The sequence below is a fragment of the Rhinichthys klamathensis genome, unplaced genomic scaffold, assembly GCF_029890125.1.
Source record: "Rhinichthys klamathensis goyatoka isolate OS25496 unplaced genomic scaffold, OSU_Roscu_1.1 h1tg000254l_1, whole genome shotgun sequence".
Classification (NCBI taxonomy): Eukaryota; Metazoa; Chordata; class Actinopteri; order Cypriniformes; family Leuciscidae; genus Rhinichthys; species Rhinichthys klamathensis.
The window spans coordinates 4,684,760-4,704,017 of NW_026606776.1; the positions used below are offsets into that span (position 1 = coordinate 4,684,760).

Sequence of the window (19,258 nt, forward strand, 5' to 3'; positions counted from 1 at the left end):
AAGGATGAATGAGGGTGAGGTTGCCAGATATTCTGGGTTGCCTAGTCTTCTGTTGGGTCGACCTATGTGAATAATCAATAAAAATGTACTACCCTTTAACTAACCTTTGACTAAATATTGATAGCCAGCCACAGGAAGTCAAGCTACATTTTGTATGAGAAGTTGTATTTTGTATTCAGTTTTTGTGGGGCACAGGTTACTTTTTTGTGCTGAAACTAGTTAGCCTGCTAGCCTACTTTCCATGCTAGGTAATCTATTAATTTCTAAAAAAATTCTCTCAAAGAAAATAAAAAGGAATATGGTATAGATGGTCATTGACATTTTAATTTGTTTGTCTCCATAACCAGGGTTTTATTGAAGAGTGAACTGTTATGGATGTGGATAGCATTGGTAAGTTTGGTCCCTGTTTACGTTAATTCAGGATGAAAATGGCAGAAAATGTCTGTGTATTAAGAATAATAAATAACGCTGAATAGGACCTGTACATAATAATGTATTTATTTATTAATTATTATAGGCTATATATATATATTGTGCGTGTTTACAATCGAATCTCATTCTCTGGGTATCCAGGCCGATGCAATAATATATTGAACATTGCCTACATTTATTGATAAAAATACCATCAATTTGTAAAAAAAAAAAAAAAAAAAAAAAAAAAATGAATAATGTATTTCTCCCACAAAAGGTCTGAATGAGGTTCGTCCGGCAGTATATCGAGCTGCTCTAAAGCTTCGCTCATTACAAAAACTATGTCAGAGTAAGTTTTTCAATTTTCTTTGTGAATGCAGTAGAATGCTTTTATATAACAATATATAATCTCACACACTTAATATATCTTTTTCAAACACCAGTGCACCTCGTGTCACTGCAGGATTTGCGCCCAGTTTTACGTACTTTATGTTCTGGGGAATCAATGATAAGTCTTGCTCAAGAAGATGTACAGCAGCTTCTAGAAGAGCTATTCCAGAGCCTTTCACATGAACTTCCTGGTCAGGCAGTACCTGAAGCCACAGATCAAACCACCAGACTTCTCTTTAAACTGTTTGACAGGTGAGGGGTGACTACTGATTCAACATTATATAGTCTATTTTTGTATTTATGCATGTGTGATTTAACCTTGTTTTCTTTTAGAGAGCAAACCGGGGTTATTCTGCTCAGGTCTGTGGAGGCCGCGCTGATCGCCCTCTGTGGAGACACTCTCTCAGCTAAACAGAAGGGTCTGTTCTACATTCACTTGATTTTTATCACTTATTATGATTCTGTCTAGCTTTCAGAATGTATTCATGTTTAGGATCTTAGTTAAGTGTTCAGGGTCTGTGCTTGTGTCTCTGCAGCTCTGTTCCGACTTGCTGAGAGCTACAGTGGGAATCAGGAGAGCAACAGGGGCTCCATCAGTCGAAGTGCACTCAGAGTCCTGCTGGAAGACCTCAGCCAGGTGAGAAAAGCAATAGTTTGATCCAATTAATAAGAGCCACTTCTAACAAATACAACAAATTTCTAAATTAAAACGTCTGGTTAAGGTTCCAGCAGTGGTTCAAGAAAACCATGTGTTTGGCCATGCTGAAACTGCAGTGTCCTCCTGCTTCAAAGGGGTATTGTACATTCTCCTAACATATAACACACACACACACACACACACACACACATATATATATATATATATGTATATATATAACATTTCATGTTCCTTGTCAGCCTGGTGTGCTAAAAAAAAGGTAAATATTAATGGGAATATACTTTAGAGATATTTTACTCATAAAAAATTCCAGGGCTGCCAATATTTGTGGTATTGTGTTTTGGAGAAAACATTTATTTCATAATGTGATTTCCCCCGCACTTTCAATTATTTTACTTCAATGAAAGGTTCGATTTTTGCTATTTTTTTTTAATGAAAGATCAAAAGGATAAACAATGCAGATTTATTTTTTACAGCCATTTTTTAATCATATTTACCAGGGGTGCCATTAATTCTGACCACAATATATATATATATATATATATATATATATATATGTGTGTGTGTGTGTGTGTGTGTATCAAACCAAAAATTATTAAGACACCAGATATAATTTTTGATATTTTTTTGACACTTTGACCTGAACATGTTTTGCTTGTTTTTTGTTTGTTTTGTTTTTTACTTTAATTTCTAATGCAACCTTTTTACATCACAGACTGAACAAAATTTTGCATTGATTGGTAATTGGTTGACCTAAATTGGTATTGTGTACTTAAATTTAACAGCTGACAGCTATTCAACCTAATTCATTTGTGAGACAGTCTAACAAAAGGATGGCCAAAACCAGTGAAATATCCACTGATTTGATAACTCTGAGTTCTTCTTGTCATATTGTATTACCATTTCCTAAACTATAGTGAATAAACTGTGATGATGTGAGAAATGTTGAAGGTGTCTGAATAAATTTTGGTTTGACTGTATACACAGAATATATGTAAATATATAATGCCTTTATTTTAGAAAGGTGGTCCCTCACAAGAGGACCATCCTATTTGCTAAGCTGTGGCAACAAAAACCTGTTGAGCAGATTTCTTTCATTCAAAGCAACTTACAATAGGCTATACATGTTCCCTTGTATGTACAAGTATTTTAAGGTAGCCCTTAGTTGCCAGCCCAGATTTGTAACCACTAAGCTATACCAGCTACATTGTATGTCACTCACACTCATGTAAACAGCCTCCAGTTTTAGATTTTCAGAAAATCAGATTTTTTTCTCTTTCTCTCAGGTAATCAGAGCAGAAGTGACTGAAGAGCATTTTATTGGCTGGCTACAGTCAGAACCCCGTCTGCTGTTATGGCTGTCCACTCTCTACAGGATTTCAGTGAGTGAGGCCGTACAACACAGAGTCCACTGCCATGTCTGTAAAGCCTTTCCTATCACTGGCCTCAGGTGGGTTTTATAATATTAGTGCTATACATCCTTGCAAGGTTTGAAACTGGTTTACTGGCCCACAGCTCTGGTTGCAATGTTTATGTTTCAGGGTTATTATCCTTTACTAAAACAAAAAATTAAACAAAATAAATGAAACCTAAATAGTAATACTAAAAAAAAAAGACAAAATGACAAAAAATGCAACTCAAATTAAAACTGAAAATATAAAAATAAAATTAAAACAAATTCCAGATAAAATACCACACCTGGTGACCTGGTATGACCGTCTCATAGGTATCGCTGTCTGAAATGCCTGAATGTACACCTCTGCCAAAGCTGCTTTCTGACTGAGAGACGCACCCGGAAACACAAGCCATCCCATCCTGTACTGGAATATTGCACTCAGGTGTACTACCAAGCATAATGTTTTACATACTGTGCATGTATTAACTAGGGATGTCCGTTTAATGCCTTAATTTACTGTGAGTAATTCAAATAATTGATTTTAGTTTTTATTGTTTTATTTTTCATTTATTTAGACAAAATATTTTAGAATTTTTAGGCATTTATCAATTATATCAGAATCGACCAAAATATAGTTTAAATAACACATACTCTTTTAATTATGCCTTATATAATGTGTTATGGTTTGTTCAGCCATCATGGAAGGAGTCAATAGCATCACTGGCCTCCAGCGCTCGACATGCTTTGGTGCCTCGACACACCCGGAGAGAAGCAGAGATGAAGAGAGCCCTGAGAACAGGGTCCAGGTATAGATGTTCTGTGTTTTTTGTGTTGGAAAGAAATCAAACCTTTAAACTGTGAATGATACATGTTTAACAGAATATGTAAATGGTTGTTGTCTGCGATGTGTGTTTTCTCTGGATTGAATAAACAGATGGACGGCAACTGGTTCATCTCTTAGTTCACTCTCTGATAAAGAGATAAAACAGTTTTATACAGTCGTATAACCTTCGCCCTCAACATTTCTCTCCCATGCAAACACAATGCAGAAAGGAGAAGAGGGGAACAGGAGTAAATCAATAAAATAAAAACTTAACAACATGAATGACAAAAATACACTCCTGATAAAGAGTCAAGAGATAACATTTTATCTTTAAGATAAAAGTCTTATACTATGTTTGGCTTCACCCTCAACATTTCTATGAAATGAATGTCAAGTGCACTGCAATTACGTGCTTCGAATTCACAGATTACAGCAAATTAATCAAACTTAAAGCGGAAACATGAAAATATACAAACATACATGGAAAATAATCTCTTAAATATGATTTAGAAGAGGAATGTAAGTATAAAAGTGATTTTTAAGGAAAAAATGTAATTAGATTAATCAGAGCTTATTAGAAACCTACCTCTCGCATGCATGCAAACTCAATGCTGAAAGATAAGGAGGTCCAAAGACGGAAATTAAGAAATTTAAAGGGGAAGATGCACACATATACAGACAGTCACTACAGGTACATTTGTACTTTTTTGTGTAATTCTGTATATTAAACGTATAGAATACTTTCTATACCTGTAACACGCGTGTGTGTGTGTGTGTCTGCAGTGCCCCCTCTCCAGTGCTGCAGTTTGTGGAAGACCCAGACATGCATAATGCTCCTGAAACAAGTCTGACTGCCAGTGCCACCCCTGCTGCGGTTACAGCAGAGTCTAAAGCCCTGCAGACGGAAGAGATAGAGATTCCTCAGGTAACTTACCTGCAACGAGTGACCTCCCATTCCAATAAAGCATTGCAAAAATACACATAATATATAAATAAAATATTTAGGCTTTTATAAAATCTTTTTTTCTTGTGATTTCAACAAAAGTTGTATTCAGTGGCCAAAAGGGATTTCCGGCCTAGGAAAATTGACCACCATTTATTTAAATATGTTAAAAATTATTATTACATTTAATTAATTATTATTGAAATTAAATAAAAAACAAAATATTAAGGATTTTGTAAGCATATTGCATAGTTGTGCTTGGAGTCCTTTTTTTTTATTTGTGATAATGCAATGAAACATACCAAATTGTGTGGACGCAGTTCAGACCCTTCGTTTGACTGATTTCCATTACACGAGAGTAGATGTTAAAACTTCATGCTGATTTGTACTCGGCTTTCACCAAGATAAGCAACACTAAGACGTAGCTTTACAGTAAACTATGCTTCTCCATCCATTTACGCTTCTTTCCATATGGTGGTGTGACTCCCCTTCTGTCCGGCGTTAACAGCTGTAGTCAGAGGCGGACAGAGTACAGAGCTTTGTTACTTGAGTAAAAGTACAGATACCCCTTGCTAAATTTTACTCAAGTACAAGTAAAAGTACTACAGTCAGATGTCTACTTAAGTAAAAGTACTAAAGTACTTGTTTTTAAAAGTACTTGAGTATCAAGAGTACGAGAGTAGATTTTCTAAATATTGCATTAGTAATCTACTGCCACAGTGCTTACATTTATGCACAGAAACGTCCTACATGGAGTTATGAAAAATGTTAATGTTAATACCTTGGAGAATGTAAAAGGAATTGAAAGTAAAATCAAGTCATTTTCATCTTTTTACCATGTTGCTTTATTTAATTTAATTTAATTTTTGGGGGGTCCCATCTTTAAATGCGGGGACAACACACACACACCACATGTAAGGGTGGCGCTGCCAATAAAACACCTAAAAACTGTCACAAAGAACCGGCAAAAGGAATGATTATGAATATGTAAAATATAGCAAGGAGATATTTTAATTGTTTATTAATAAACACTTGTTAATAAACAAGTGTTTTCTTTGACGAAAGAAAGTTGACGATGCTGACTCGCGATCTTCAATAGTGAACGCGCCAGAGAGAAATTTACATTTCATACAGATTACATAAGCAGAGAACAGTCTGTAGTCTGTTTCTTTCGTTTTGAATTTTTCTGTTTAAAAGTAGACATATCTGTGAGAGGCAAGTAGGCTACCTTATACACTGAGTTTCGGTTCATTTATGAGACGAGATCCAGTTCACGTGCCGGCGCCTCCATTTCTTATCTATCGTCTGCTATTTACTTCTTATTTTTTAAACCCAGGCAATTGGTTGATGAAACATTGATTAAAATTAAGATACAATTAATGCAAAACGAAATTCAGGTTAAAGAAAGGTTTTGTATTTTCTGTTTGATGTCTCTGTGAAAGTTTTAAAGCATTTTTTATGCCGCTTTCAGAGCGATCACGTCCGTAACGGAGAACACGTCCATAACATTGTTTTTTCCTCATAAATGCAAACCTGAAAAATAAAATAAAACAAAATTAATATTTTATGTACTGTGGAGACTGAGCGCCAACCCTTCTTCATTCGCTGGGTAGTAGCCTACTTTGGTTTGCGCAGTGTAATTCACATAATCAGTAAAAATATATTTTGCCTCCTAAAGTTTTTTTTTTTAAGAAATCAGAAATCCCTCGTGGCTACGCCACTGCCACATTTGAACCTGACTGTGTTAAACACACCACATACTCAAGAACATCAAACCAAATGCTTGGCTTACATTAATGTGTAATATAAAATCTGACCATGGAGTTGACTTTGGCGGAAAGCTGAAAGTGATTGCTGATAGGCTGTCCCAATCAGTGGCACCTGCACAATCCAATCACGTTTGAGAGGGAAACAACAAATTGAAGGTTTCCGAGATTTTCCTTTTTTTTTTACTCTGGTACTCACGGTTATGGATAGAAATGTATTGGAGTAAAGAGTACAATATTTGCCTCTCAAATGTACTTGAGTAAAGTCATGAGTACTCCCCAAAAATGATACTCGAGTAAAGTACAGATCCCTCAAAATTGTACTTAAATACTGTACTCAAGTAAATGTACTCCGTTACTGTCCGGCTCTGGCTGTAGTGTACTTGGCGCGTCAGCACACGCGACGGCTGCAACTACAGGACCAGCACGACAACCGTCTGGATTGAGCCGAGTAGGGGACATCTCTAGGGTCTTTAAGTGGGCACCTTCCGTCCTCAGTGTTTCGTCGACTAGCCCACGACACCTCAAGAGGGCTCGACGGTGACTCTGGCATCCCAGAGTCACCCCCCTCCGTCCCCCACTCAACTCAGCCCAGCTTACTGACCTCTACATCCCTCCTGCTGCTGAGACCTATCCACAATCTCACAATCTCGCCGCAACCCGACCATACGCGCCAACCCGTTTGACTAAGGCTGTCGAGCCCCATTGGTGCGTTAATGCAGTTTCAGTGGACAACGGTTCCGTATGGCATACCACCTACCGCAAAACACAATATCTGCCCAACCACCCGTCATTCACGCAATATCCACAGGAACGTAATGACTGTAAATACTATACAACCTATACAAATAAACCAACAGACTCTTCAAGTTTTTCAAGAATTTTACGAAACCGTAGCGTGGCGGCCTGCACACAGCCAGCTAGAATCTTTCCGTCTCAACCACAGCCAGTTGCTGCTCCTTTCTGCTGCTTCAGATAAGTTCTTTACTGTGCGACGCAACTCTTGGCCGCTGAATCCGACGTCTCTGAGGAACCGGGTTGTAAAGTGTGCCACAAAACCTCGACAACCCACTTCCACTGGATAAACCTGGACTCTCCATCCTCGCTGTTCTGCTTCAGTGGCCAGATGAGCATACCGCAGTTTCTTCCTCTCATATGCCTCATCTACCGCATCCTCCCATGGCACTGTTAACTCTATCAGTTGAACAATGCGTGCAGATCCAGACCACAAAACAATATCTGGTCGTAGGTTAGTGGTGGCAATCTCAGGTGGAAAAATAAGCCGTTGATCAAGATCAGCCAAGTAGGCCTACAAAGAAATTATGAACACATGCAAAAACAAGAGAGATCCAACGAAATATTAAAAACGGATTATGTTGTAGTTAGTGTATGCTTTTTCCTGTGAGTTTTTTCTTTTTCTTTTTTGCATAGCAAAAATAAAAAATGTACCTGCCTTTTTTGCCAAATAAATTGTCAGATAAATACCTTAATCAAGTTTAGTATTTTGTTCTACCCTCATATTTAAATTTTGTAAAAATATTTTCCTCATATTTTGAAGTTAATCGAACATAAAAAAAAAAAAAAAAACTCCATACCAATACTGTATTATCACTTTGAAATAGTCTTTGTTACCTGAGAAAAAGCAAGAAGAAACCACTCAAGTCGAGATCTTGAAAAAACAACAACATTAACAACATCATGAACAACATATTCACTGATCAATGTTTACATGTGAATTAAAGCCTAAATTCAATCCGTTCATTATATAAATTGATCGTGTCTCTGTAAAACGTTTCAATTCATATGGATTAGTTTTACGATTTCTTTATAAACTTTTTGAAGCGTCAAAGTGTCAGTTGCGTAGCTGTCTTTGGAGGGATAGAAAGTTCTCAGATTTCATCAAAAAGATCTTCATTTGTGTTCCGAAGATGAACGAAAGTCTTATGGGTTTGGAATGACATGAGGGTGAGTAATTAATGACAGAATTTCTGGGTAATCTATCCAGCTTTAATAGAATTCAGAAAGCCTTGTTATTAGAGACACTGGTGGCCATAAAGTGAACTGCAGCCAGCAACTTACTGCTTGTGAACACAATTTATAGTGAAGCGAGTGAACACCAATAGTAGTACACACCAATAGTAAACGACAACATTAAACGACAAAATCAAAATCCCGCTCTACATTTTTTTTTCTCGTTCTAGAAGCTGTTTCACTCATCCATCACAATAGGGAAGAAAATGCTCGTTGCACTTTGGAGATCGTCATAATGCTAAATGACTACCCTGTGAATAACTTTTTATGTTTATGATGTTATAGAGAGACACAACTGATCTCCAAAAAGACCTCAGTGTTACCCAGAAGGCCATGAGGGATCTGCAGAGAGATAAATGGTGGGCCTTTTTTCAAAGTAAATCTTTGAGTATAGAAAAGAAAAGACAGTCTTGTGTGCCGTGTGTGCATGTGTTTGAACGTGTGTATGTTCATGTTAAATAACTGCATTTTTGTGTTCAGGCTCCTGGAGAAAGAGTTTCAGGTGTGGAGAGTTGCAGCCCAGTCAGAGCATGATTCACTGGAGGACAAATGCACTGAGCTGAAGACCATGATGGAGACGCTCAACCAAAATAATCAGCATCTGGAGGACGAACTGGACAGAGTCAGACATGTGAGAAGCGGCATAAGGAGGGCATTTAGGCCTAAATATAAGATATATGTATTTGAATTGCATATAAAATTTCCATCCATTTGAATTGCACAGGTTTAACTAATAAACTTGAAAGTCATCATGAAATCAATATTAGCGATTATTATTTTGATGGAATATTGCAGTATTTATTATAAATGATGTATCCGTGCACATCATTTGTTTTAAATATCTCTTCTTTTCTGATGACGTTTTTCAGCATGAGGGTGGAACAACCTTTCACTCAAATAAGATTCTAATATCTAAAAAAAATATGATCAATAAGTTATGAAATGGTTTTGCATTGCTCAACTCATCAAAATAAGTTAAGCAACGTTCAACTTTTTTTTAATAAGTTATACAAAATTCAACACATTTTTTAAGTCAGTTTAATGTAATTTGACATCCAAGTTGATTGTACTTAAAAAGTTAAGGCAACTTTTTTTTTTTTACAGTGTAATAGCCAATGATAATGATCAAATCAATGCCGATGGACAAAATCATGTCCCACCCTAAATTTTTTTCTTGTTCAAGAAGCAGTTTCACTTGGATATACCTCACGATAGGGAAGGAAATATGAACGCATCTTCCATTTCTTGCCGACTTTAATGTGATGCATATTTGTTAGTCATAGATGAAACAGATAAGACAAAGGTGGGATTTCTAAAAACGGAATGTGTTTTAAATACACAATAACCTGTTTATATACAGTATTTATCATCAATAATTCCAATGTTAATCTCATACATTTTAACATTGAATATTGCTTTTTTAACAGCCTGCCATATTTTAACCATGTTCATACTTTTTAACTGAATACATTTAGTTGTTTTCACAATGATAAACAGATAAATGCTTATTCTAATATAATATTTTAAAAAAATGCATTTGACAATACGATTTTATGATTTAAATCAAATTAAATAGAGGCAAACGGTTAATAACAAACTATGCCATGATCTTTTGAGTGCAGAACCTTACCCGTTTCATTTATGTATGACTGACAAATATCACATTAAGTTTATTAGTTGTGCAATCCAAATGGACTTCAGTAGGGGGCAATATTTTTATTTAAAACATGAATGTAAAACAAGTTCTTTAAATGTGGTTTGTTGTCATTGTCACAGGTGTTGAGTCGTAGGGACAGAGATGAACCGAGAATTGACTTTCATTCCCATTCAGACCTTCAACCAGAACATGATGACATCATTAGTGAGAAAGACTGGACACAACCACCTCATGACAGCTCCAGTGGAGAAGAGGAGATTGAGAAGGGGAGAGAAGGAGGAATAGAAGTGGAGGAGGAGACTCTTTATGAGGTATCAGAAGACATCTCTACGAATCTGGATGACACAGATAGTGTTTTGAACCAGGACGTCCAGACAGCTTCGGGGCAGCAAGAGGACTTTGAGGAGGAGGGGCTACAGGAGGAACAGGAGGAGGAACTACCTGAAAGACAGGATCTTTCTTTATTCCATCAGTCCATGTCTGATTTAGCACTGGAAGAGCATTCAGGCTCAGACGACTCACAGATGGATGACGAGGAGGAACTTTGTGAGCTTGTACAGCAACTTAGAAATGAGCTTTCTCTATATACAACCACAGGTTTGTGCAGTCATTTTTATTATGCTTGCAACTTTGTTGTCCTATGATCCTAGAAATGATTCTAATATGCTGGTTTTGTGCTCAAAAAACATGAATTATTGTCAAAACTGTTGTGCTGCTTAATATGTTAGTGGAAACCATGGATACACTGCCATTTAAAATTTTTGAGGTAAGAAAAAAAATATTTCAAAAATATATAAATTAATACTTTTATTAAGCAAGGGCGCATTAAATTGATTCTAGTCACAGTAAAGACATTTATAATATTTTTATTTAAAATAAATCCTGTTCTTTTGAACTTTCTTTTCATCAAAGAATCCTGAAGAAAATGTATCAAAGTTTCCATACAAATATTTAGCAGCAAACCCTGTTTTCAACATTGATAATAAGAACCATTATTAATAATTGCACAAATAAGTAAAAGTATATGTTCAGTATCATTTATCCAGTCTTCAGTGTCACATGATCCTTCAGAAATCATCTAATATGCTGATCTGCTGCTCAAGAAACATTTTTAAATTATTATTATCAATGTTGAAAACAGTTTTTGCTGCTTACCATTTTTGACGAAACAATGAGACCATTCAAACATTTGCGGTAAGATTTAAAAAAAGAAAAGAAAAGAGAGAAATGAATACTTTCATTCATCAAGGATGCATTAATTGTGTTACAATTATAATGTAATTATAATTACATTACATTATTAACAATTACATTTATAATGTTACAAAAGATTTCTATTTTATAAATCTTTTAATTCATTGATTTAATAATGCAAATAAATGCTGTTCATTGAAGTTTCTATGAACTGATTGCAACATTGCTAATAATAATAATAAATGTTTCTTGAGCACCAAATCAGTATTAGAATGATTTTTCTGAAGGATCATGTGACACTGAAGGCTGTTGTTATGATGCTGAAAATTCATCACAGGAATAAATTATATTTTAATATATATATTCAAATAGAAAACAGTTTTTTTAATTTGTAAAAATATTTTACAATAGTACTATTTTCACTGTATTTTTGATTAAATAAATGGAGCCTTGGTGAGCAGAATAGATTAAGTAGTAAATATAAATGTGTTTGTGCTGTTTTTTGTTTTCTCTCCATCAGGGTCTGTCTTTCTACAGAAGGAAATGCTAATGACGGCAGCAGAGGGAGTCCGAGACACCGTTTCTCATTTAGTCACTTCCGTGAGGACCACCGGTTTGGCATGATGGCAGCCAATCATGGGTTGCAAATAAACTTTCCCTCATTTCCAACCAGTACAAGCCAATTTTGTAAGTCTCATCCCATCACAAGGCTCATGATACATTCAAATTTACCAGCTCAATTCACAATTTAATGCAATATAAATAGAGGTTGCAACTCTTTTTCAAAATTTACTTCACTATTTATATTGGTAATCTAAATGAGACATTGAGAGGCACCAGTATTGACATTCTGGATGATACTGATAAGGCTATTATATTCTTGTTCCTACATGAATATTTGATTTTGACTGGTCCATTGCAATTCAGTGGTCAAATTATTGGCATAACATCTGTTGTCAAGGGCAACAGTGTATAACGTCTAATACAGAAGCGTTCACTTTGCATTTGGGTCTGTCTGGGTTTCTTTAAGATAATGGCTGGCTGACCCTTAATTATAGCCCATGTCAATAAATTATCATTCATATCTAGTTAATGTGTGATTTATATATGCTGTTTTTTAATTGACTTTTAATACTAGACATTTTGGATCTTTTTTATTTATTTAAATAATGTCTTCATAATATGTTTAGTTTGTTGGACAACACATAAACATTATCCATTTTAATATTGTGCATTTAATACACAGTAAATTTTTTATATTCTTATGTTATGCAATACACAATCTCTGTGTGTTTTTTATTTATTTTAAAGGTCATGAACTGCATTGTTTTTGTTTTGGTTCCTGGGGTGTACTTATAATGTTACTATATGATTTTTACATCAAACACAGTCATAATTTAAAAATAAAGGGAATTTTCCAAGTCCTCTGATTTGGCTCTGTTTTAAGGGGCGTGTCTGCTGTGAGACTGCAGTGGTAACGCCCACTGTTGTGATTGGCTAACATCTTTGCATATGAAATAGCCAAGTATATGTGGAACCTCTTTTAGCTCATTTTTACTATTACAGCTCTCAAGGTTAACTAATCAAGAAAAGTGTCGATTATAGCATTATATTTAGATCTATGGCATTATATTTAGATTGTGGCATGAAAGGTTGCACTGATGACCATTGTAGCCGATCAGACATGTCGAGAGCATGAATACAGTGATCTCGTCATTGTAACTCGATTTCAGCACACACTAACAAAAGCATTTCAACATAACTAACAGTACAAACACAATGTAAATAAGAGATTCGTTGATTATAACTGGAGTTTTGTCAAGAGTCCAGTCACTGATAAATTCGTGCTGATTGATTGACAGCTCCAGGGATTGTAGAGGGTCAATTTCTATATTTAATCACAGTTTAATAACAGATTATTTTCATCCTACTAAGAGAAACAATGTGAAGTTGACCATTTAGTAACTGGTTTGATTTACTGACACATAGACAAAGAATATTACACTTAACATGAATCATTACATATATTAGAAATCACACATCACATATCAGGCATTAGAATTAAAGGGGTCATGAATTGAGAAATCAACTTTTCCTTGAGCTTTTGATATATAAAAGGTCATTGTAATAAAAGAATATCCTGTAAGTTTCGGAGCTGGAAACTATCTTGTTTCCAGGGGAAAAAAACCAAGAACTTTTATTGACAGCTGGCTCATCAAAAAAGGGATCTGTGATATGGCAGATCTGTGACGTCAGAGAGCAGCGGAACGCCGCCTCAACAGAAGAAGACCAACGCCTAATTATTTTGCCCCGCCCACCGATTCGGGCATGACGGGGTTTTTTTTTTTGCGCATGACATGTAATAGGTAAATAACATAGGCCTACGTGGCGCTAAACTGGATCGAGCTACCAAACAATAAAAATGCCGCCGAAGATCACAAAATATTGTGCAGTGCCTGGTTGTGGGAGAAGTTCCAGCTCGCTTGGGTAAGACATTGCACGTTTGTTCGCTTCATTTCATCGCAGATTCTTTTATAAACAAGACACAGAGTCAAGGCTGGATTTGCAGACAGAATGATATTAAAAATTGGATTCTATATTGGATCCGACAGGAGTGGTGCAACATACTTATGTTGAGTAAAATGTATTTTATTTGTGCTAGTATTGCATTGTTTCAGATCGTTTGATGTCTACTGTGATATCTACATGATTAACGATAACTTACCACGGTGTCACAGGCTGGAGTATCCTTAGTATTTGAGATGTTGTTGGTTCATTGTCCTGTGATTCGTGATCAGACTCTGGCTCGAATTTGTATGGGCAAATCATTGCGTTTGCCATTTTTCCACATTGGGGGTCGAAACTCATTATAAAATGCAAAACTGTTACCCAATCATAGCAGTGGGTGTTTACTTCCAAGTCTTCAATGCGCCAAACCAGGGTATTGAATAGCTTATTACTTATTCATTATGTTGTTTTTGAATGTAAAACCACACAAACATCATAAGTTGACCTCAGACAACAGTATAAAAAATGACCCCTTTAACATGGTTACTTATATACTTATATATATGTTGTCGCATTACTGTCGAGTCCATATCGTAAAAGTCTGTTTGCAAAGCCTGCGCCGAAATTGCGACTGATTTACCAAAGAATCCACAGTGAAATGTACCGAATACAAACAAATAATGCTCAACTAAGACATTCACATTGTTGAAAAGAAATAACCACATTCCTAGCATTAGGATCCTTTGGAAGGTAATGTTATTTTTAGTCCAGTGATCCCTACTCTTCTCTTCTCTTCATCTCACTAACAAGCCAGTGGGCGGGGCCAAAGTTGCAATGATGAAGTAGGCGTTGATTTTCTTCCATTACCTATCGATGACGTCATAAATAGGCACATTCCACAAGTCGTTCTCTGGGCTTGGTTACAATAAAAACGTCTCGGTTACGGATGTAACCCTCGTTCCCTGAGTAGGGAACGGAGACGTTACGTCGGATGACGGAGAATGGGGGGTTTCGCCAGAAAGCCAATCCTCTTCGAGTAGTAAAAAACGAGCCTATGGCAATGAAATGCCATGGGTCTGCGGAATTTGCATAATGTATCTCCGCCTCACCGCGTGAGTATTTAAGGAGAGACACCTGCAACAGCAGATCATGTCTTCGCTGAGGAGCCGAGACTGAACTCAGGCGTCGACCCAGCGGTACAGCGGAAGTGGCACGGAGAAGTAACGTCTCCGTTCCCTACTCAGGGAACGAGGGTTACATCCGTAACCGAGACGTTCCCTTTCGTAGTCACTCCGAGTTATGTCGGATGACGGAGAATGGGGGTCCCCGTGTAATCACGCCACCTTCACAGCTGTCTTCCAGTGCCCTGCGAAGTCTGACCTCCCTGTCGTGATATAGGCACGGACGAAGGAGTCCTACTTAACACAGGAATACCAAGGTACACTGGGAAGCATATCTCAGGGGAGATATGCCGCAGCATGCCTACCCGTAGGGAGGACTTAAGAATACACATATGGCCCGAGGGGGCTTCATATGGAGGAACACTGGAGTGACCAGCCCGTAGGGTGGCATCTACTTTCAACTCCAGGAGTGGCAAGGTGGCTTGCCGAGGGAAAGACACATGCTCAAGGAGGCTTACAGTGGAAAATACACATGTGGGGGTTACTCAGAGGAGGAACCATGCACACGGAGGCACCTAGCCGACGCACAGGCAATAGACACTGGCGCCAGCGTCAACAGTGCTGGAGGAACTCAGGGCTTCAGAGGGGAAGGCTCACCTGAGGAAATATCGCACGTATCCAGTCAGTGGAGTGGAATGGCGAGCAAGCGAGACACTTAACAGCTCCCATGTTAGCTTGAAAAAGACAGTACATGGGCGGAGACTGGCTCCACTCGGAGATTGTAGAATCTGGCGAATGTGTTAGGTGTCGCCCAGCCTGCAGCTCTGCAGATGTCTGTTAGCGAGGCGCCACGCGCTAAAGCCCAAGAGGACGCCACACTCCGGGTGGAGTGGGGGGTCACACCAAGGGGGCATGGTCGACCTTGCTGCTGGTATGCCAAAGTAATGGCGTCCACTATCCAGTGAGACAACCTTTGTTTGGAGAGAGCCTTTCCCTTCAGCTTCCCACCATAACAGACAAAGAGCTGGTCTGAGGTCCTGAAACACTGCGTCCTGTCTATGTAAGCACGGAGTGCGCGTACTGGACAGAGCAGTGCCAAGGCTGGGTCTGCCTCCTCCCGGGGCAGCGCTTGCAGGTTCACCACCTGGTCCCGGAAGGGAGTGGTGGGAACCTTGGGCACATATCCGGGCCGGGGTCTCAGGATCACGTGAGAGAGGCCGGGCCCGAACTCCAGGCACGCTTCGTCAACGGAGAATGCGTGCAGGTCCCCTACCCTCTTGATGGAGGCCAATGCAACCAGGAGCGCTGTCTTCATTGACAGGATCTTAAGCTCAGCTGATTGCAGAGGCTCAAAGGGAGCCCTCTGCAGGGCACTTAAGACCACTGAGAGGTCCCAAGAGGGAACGAGAGGAGGGCGAGGAGGATTCAGTCTCCTCGCTCCTCTCAGGAACCTGAGGATCAGGTCGTGTTTTCCAAGAGACTTACCTTCAACTGCTTCGTGATATGCGGCGATAGCGGCCACATACGCCTTCAGGGTGAAGGGAGACAGCCTTCGCTCCAACCCGTCTTGCAGGAAGGAAAGCACAACGCTGATCGAGCATCTCCTGGGGTCTTCTCGGCGAGAAGAGCACCAGTTAACGAAGAGGTTCCACTTCAACGCATAGACATGTCTCGTGGACGATGCTCTAGCGGAAGTGATGGTAGCCGCCACCGCTGGTGGTCTGGGTACTCAAACCTGCCTCGTCCCGTCCAGGAGCCACACGTGGAGTCTCCAAAGATCGGGACGAGGGTGCCATAGGGTGCCCCGTCTCTGAGAAAGGAGGTCCTTCCTCAGAGGAATTGGCCAAGGAGGTGCTGTCGCGAGGAGTACCAGTTCGGAGAACCAGGTCTTGGTGGGCCAGTATGGGGCGACCAATATGACCTGCTCCTCGTCCTCCTTGATCTTGCACAGAGTACGTGCGAGAAGGCTCACTGGGGGAAACGCATACTTGCGTAGGCCCTGCGGCCAGCTGTGCGCCAGTGCATCCGTGCCGAGCGTGCCCTCGGTCAGGGAGTAATACAGGGCGCAATGGGATGAGTCGTGGGAGGCAAACAGATCTATCTGTGCGTCCCCGAACTGGTCCCATATCAGCTGGACCGACTGGGGATGGAGTCTCCATTCGCCAGAGGTTGGCCGGAGCCGTGACAGCTCGTCGGCTGCAAGGTTCCGCACTCCTGGAATGTAAATAGCACGAAGGGACCTCAGGTGCTTCTGACTCCATAAGAGGAGGTGGCGTGCGAGTTGCGACATACGGCGAGAGCGTAGACCACCCTGACGGTTGATGTACGCTACAGTCGCGGTATTGTCCGAGCGGACAAGTACGTGTTGACCCAGGAGCAACGCATGGAAGCGGTGCAGGGCAAGGCGTACTGCCAGCAACTCGAGGCAATTGACATGCATGAGGCGCTGGGGTCCTGTCCAGGAGCCCGCGGCTGCATGTCCATTGCACATGGCGCCCCAGCCCGTGGCAGAGGCATCTGTGGAGACGACAACATGCCTGGAAACTCGTTCTAGGGGAACTCCGGCCCCATAGAAAGCTGAGGTTCCGCCACGGGGTGAAGGTCTGACGGCAGGTCGGAGTTATTGGAACTCTGAGCGTACCGCAATGCCATGCCCACCTCGGGACCCGATCGCGAAGCCACAGCTGAAGCGGTCTCATATGAAGCAATCCGAGTGCCGTTGCCGCGGCTGCGGATGCCATATGCCCCAGGAGCCTCTGAAAAAGTTTCAGTGGGACCGCACTCTTGCCCTCGAACTGTCGAAGACAAGTCAGCAGTGAGTGTGCGCGCTCGCTCGTAAGCTGCGCGGACATGGCGACCGAGTCTATCTCCATACCGAGAAAAGAGATCCTCTGCACGGGGCAAAGTTTGCTCTTCTCCCAGTTGACCCGAAGGCCCAGACGGGCTAGGTGCCGGAGCACAAGGTCTCTGTGTTCGCAAACCTGATCTCGAGAGTGAGCTAATATTAGCCAGTCGTCGAGATAATTCAGGATGAGAACCCCGTGTTCGCGTAGGGGAACAAGGGCTGCCTCGACGACCTTCGTAAAGACGCGAGGAGACAGAGCCAACCCGAATGGGAGAACCGCGTACTGGTATGCCTGCCCCTCGAAAGCAAACCGAAGAAACGGTCTGTGTCGAGGTAAAATGGAGACATGAAAGTAGGCGTCCTTCAGGTCTATCGCTGCAAACCAATCCTGTGGCCGCACGCATTCGAAAATGCGTTTGGCCGTGAGCATCTTGAACGGCAGCCTGTGAAGGGAGCGGTTCAGGACGCGCAAGTCCAGGATTGGCCGTAACCCACCGGTTTTCTTGGGGACAATGAAGTAGGGGCTGTAGAACCCTGACCTCATCTCGGCTGGAGGGACAGCCTCGATTGCACCCTTCGCCAGCAGGGTAGCAACCTCCGCTCTCATGATCGGGGCATTGCCACCGACCATAGTAAAGCGGACTCCCCTGAAGCGGGGAGGAGACCGTGCGAACTGAATCGCATAGCCGAGCCTGATAGTTCGGGCGACCCAACGGGACAGATTGGGGAGCTCTAACCAAGCCCCCAAAAACTGATCCAGCGGAATCATCCGAGCCACAGGCGTCCCCCCGGAGGGGCAGCGAGGCGGAGTGACCGGCACAGGCAAGGGTGGCATAGCGGCCCTGAGCGTGTGCACAGCCAAGCTCCGCGCCCTGACAGAGGAGACCAGGGAAGGACCAGCGTTCCACGGGGGTCTGCTCTGCCAGGGGTCTGGCGATAGAGGGGGATGAGAGTGGTGTGGTCCGGGGACGGCACGCACTGTCATCCTCGCCCTCAGAGACAGAGGAGGACGAGAGTGGCGAGGCACGGGGGCGTCGCGCACTGTCATCCGGCTCTGTGTGCTCAGTGATGGACATTTCGGTTCTTTCTTTAACCACATTAGGGTGCTGCCCACCCGTGGGTGAGCAGCGGGGAGTGGAGAACAAAAGATTCTCCCCCGGCCCTCCACCGGGGGAAGGAGGGGGCCTGCAACCGCCTCCTGGGAAAAAACCGACACCATCACTGAGGAGCCCGTCTCAGGAGCGCCGCTTGGCCTGGCGTTTAGCGGGGCGCGGGGCCTGAGGGGGCTGGGGCGCCTTCCTGCGGCTTCCTCCACGACGCGGCCCGGGTGAAGGCTGCTGCTGGGGCCGTGCGGGAGGGGCGGGAGCCACAGGAGGGCGCCCTCGGCGGCGAGCAGGCTGAGGCGTCTGTGCCGACGGCTGGGTGGAGGCAGCAGCTGGCCGTCGGGGCAGAATGTGTTTAATCGCCTCAGACTGCTTCTGTGCGGTTGAAAACTGCTGGGCGAAGTCTTCAACC

The 19,258-nt window shown here is 41.3% G+C and overlaps 1 protein-coding gene across 1 annotated transcript; it reads left to right on the forward strand.

The window, feature by feature from the left end:
* Positions 1–330: 330 nt before the first annotated feature.
* dytn (dystrotelin) lies at positions 331–12,294 on the forward strand. The gene is made up of 14 exons (XM_056266800.1): positions 331–390; positions 689–760; positions 855–1,053; positions 1,135–1,220; positions 1,338–1,438; positions 1,524–1,595; positions 2,746–2,909; positions 3,186–3,297; positions 3,549–3,661; positions 4,462–4,603; positions 8,704–8,777; positions 8,899–9,049; positions 10,195–10,672; positions 11,790–12,294. Exons 1-14 carry the CDS (start codon positions 372–374, stop codon positions 11,891–11,893), a joined length of 1,887 nt encoding a protein of 628 aa, XP_056122775.1. The 5' UTR covers positions 331–371; the 3' UTR covers positions 11,894–12,294.
* Positions 12,295–19,258: the final 6,964 nt, after the last annotated feature.

What these genes read in the sequence shown, in the direction of transcription:
- dytn (XM_056266800.1), top strand. An exon ending in CTCTTTAAACTGTTTGACAG is followed by an intron (nt 1,054 to 1,134) that starts GTGAGGGGTGAC and finishes GTTTTCTTTTAG; the next exon opens with AGAGCAAACCGGGGTTATTC. An exon ending in TGCTGGAAGACCTCAGCCAG is followed by an intron (nt 1,439 to 1,523) that starts GTGAGAAAAGCA and finishes CGTCTGGTTAAG; the next exon opens with GTTCCAGCAGTGGTTCAAGA.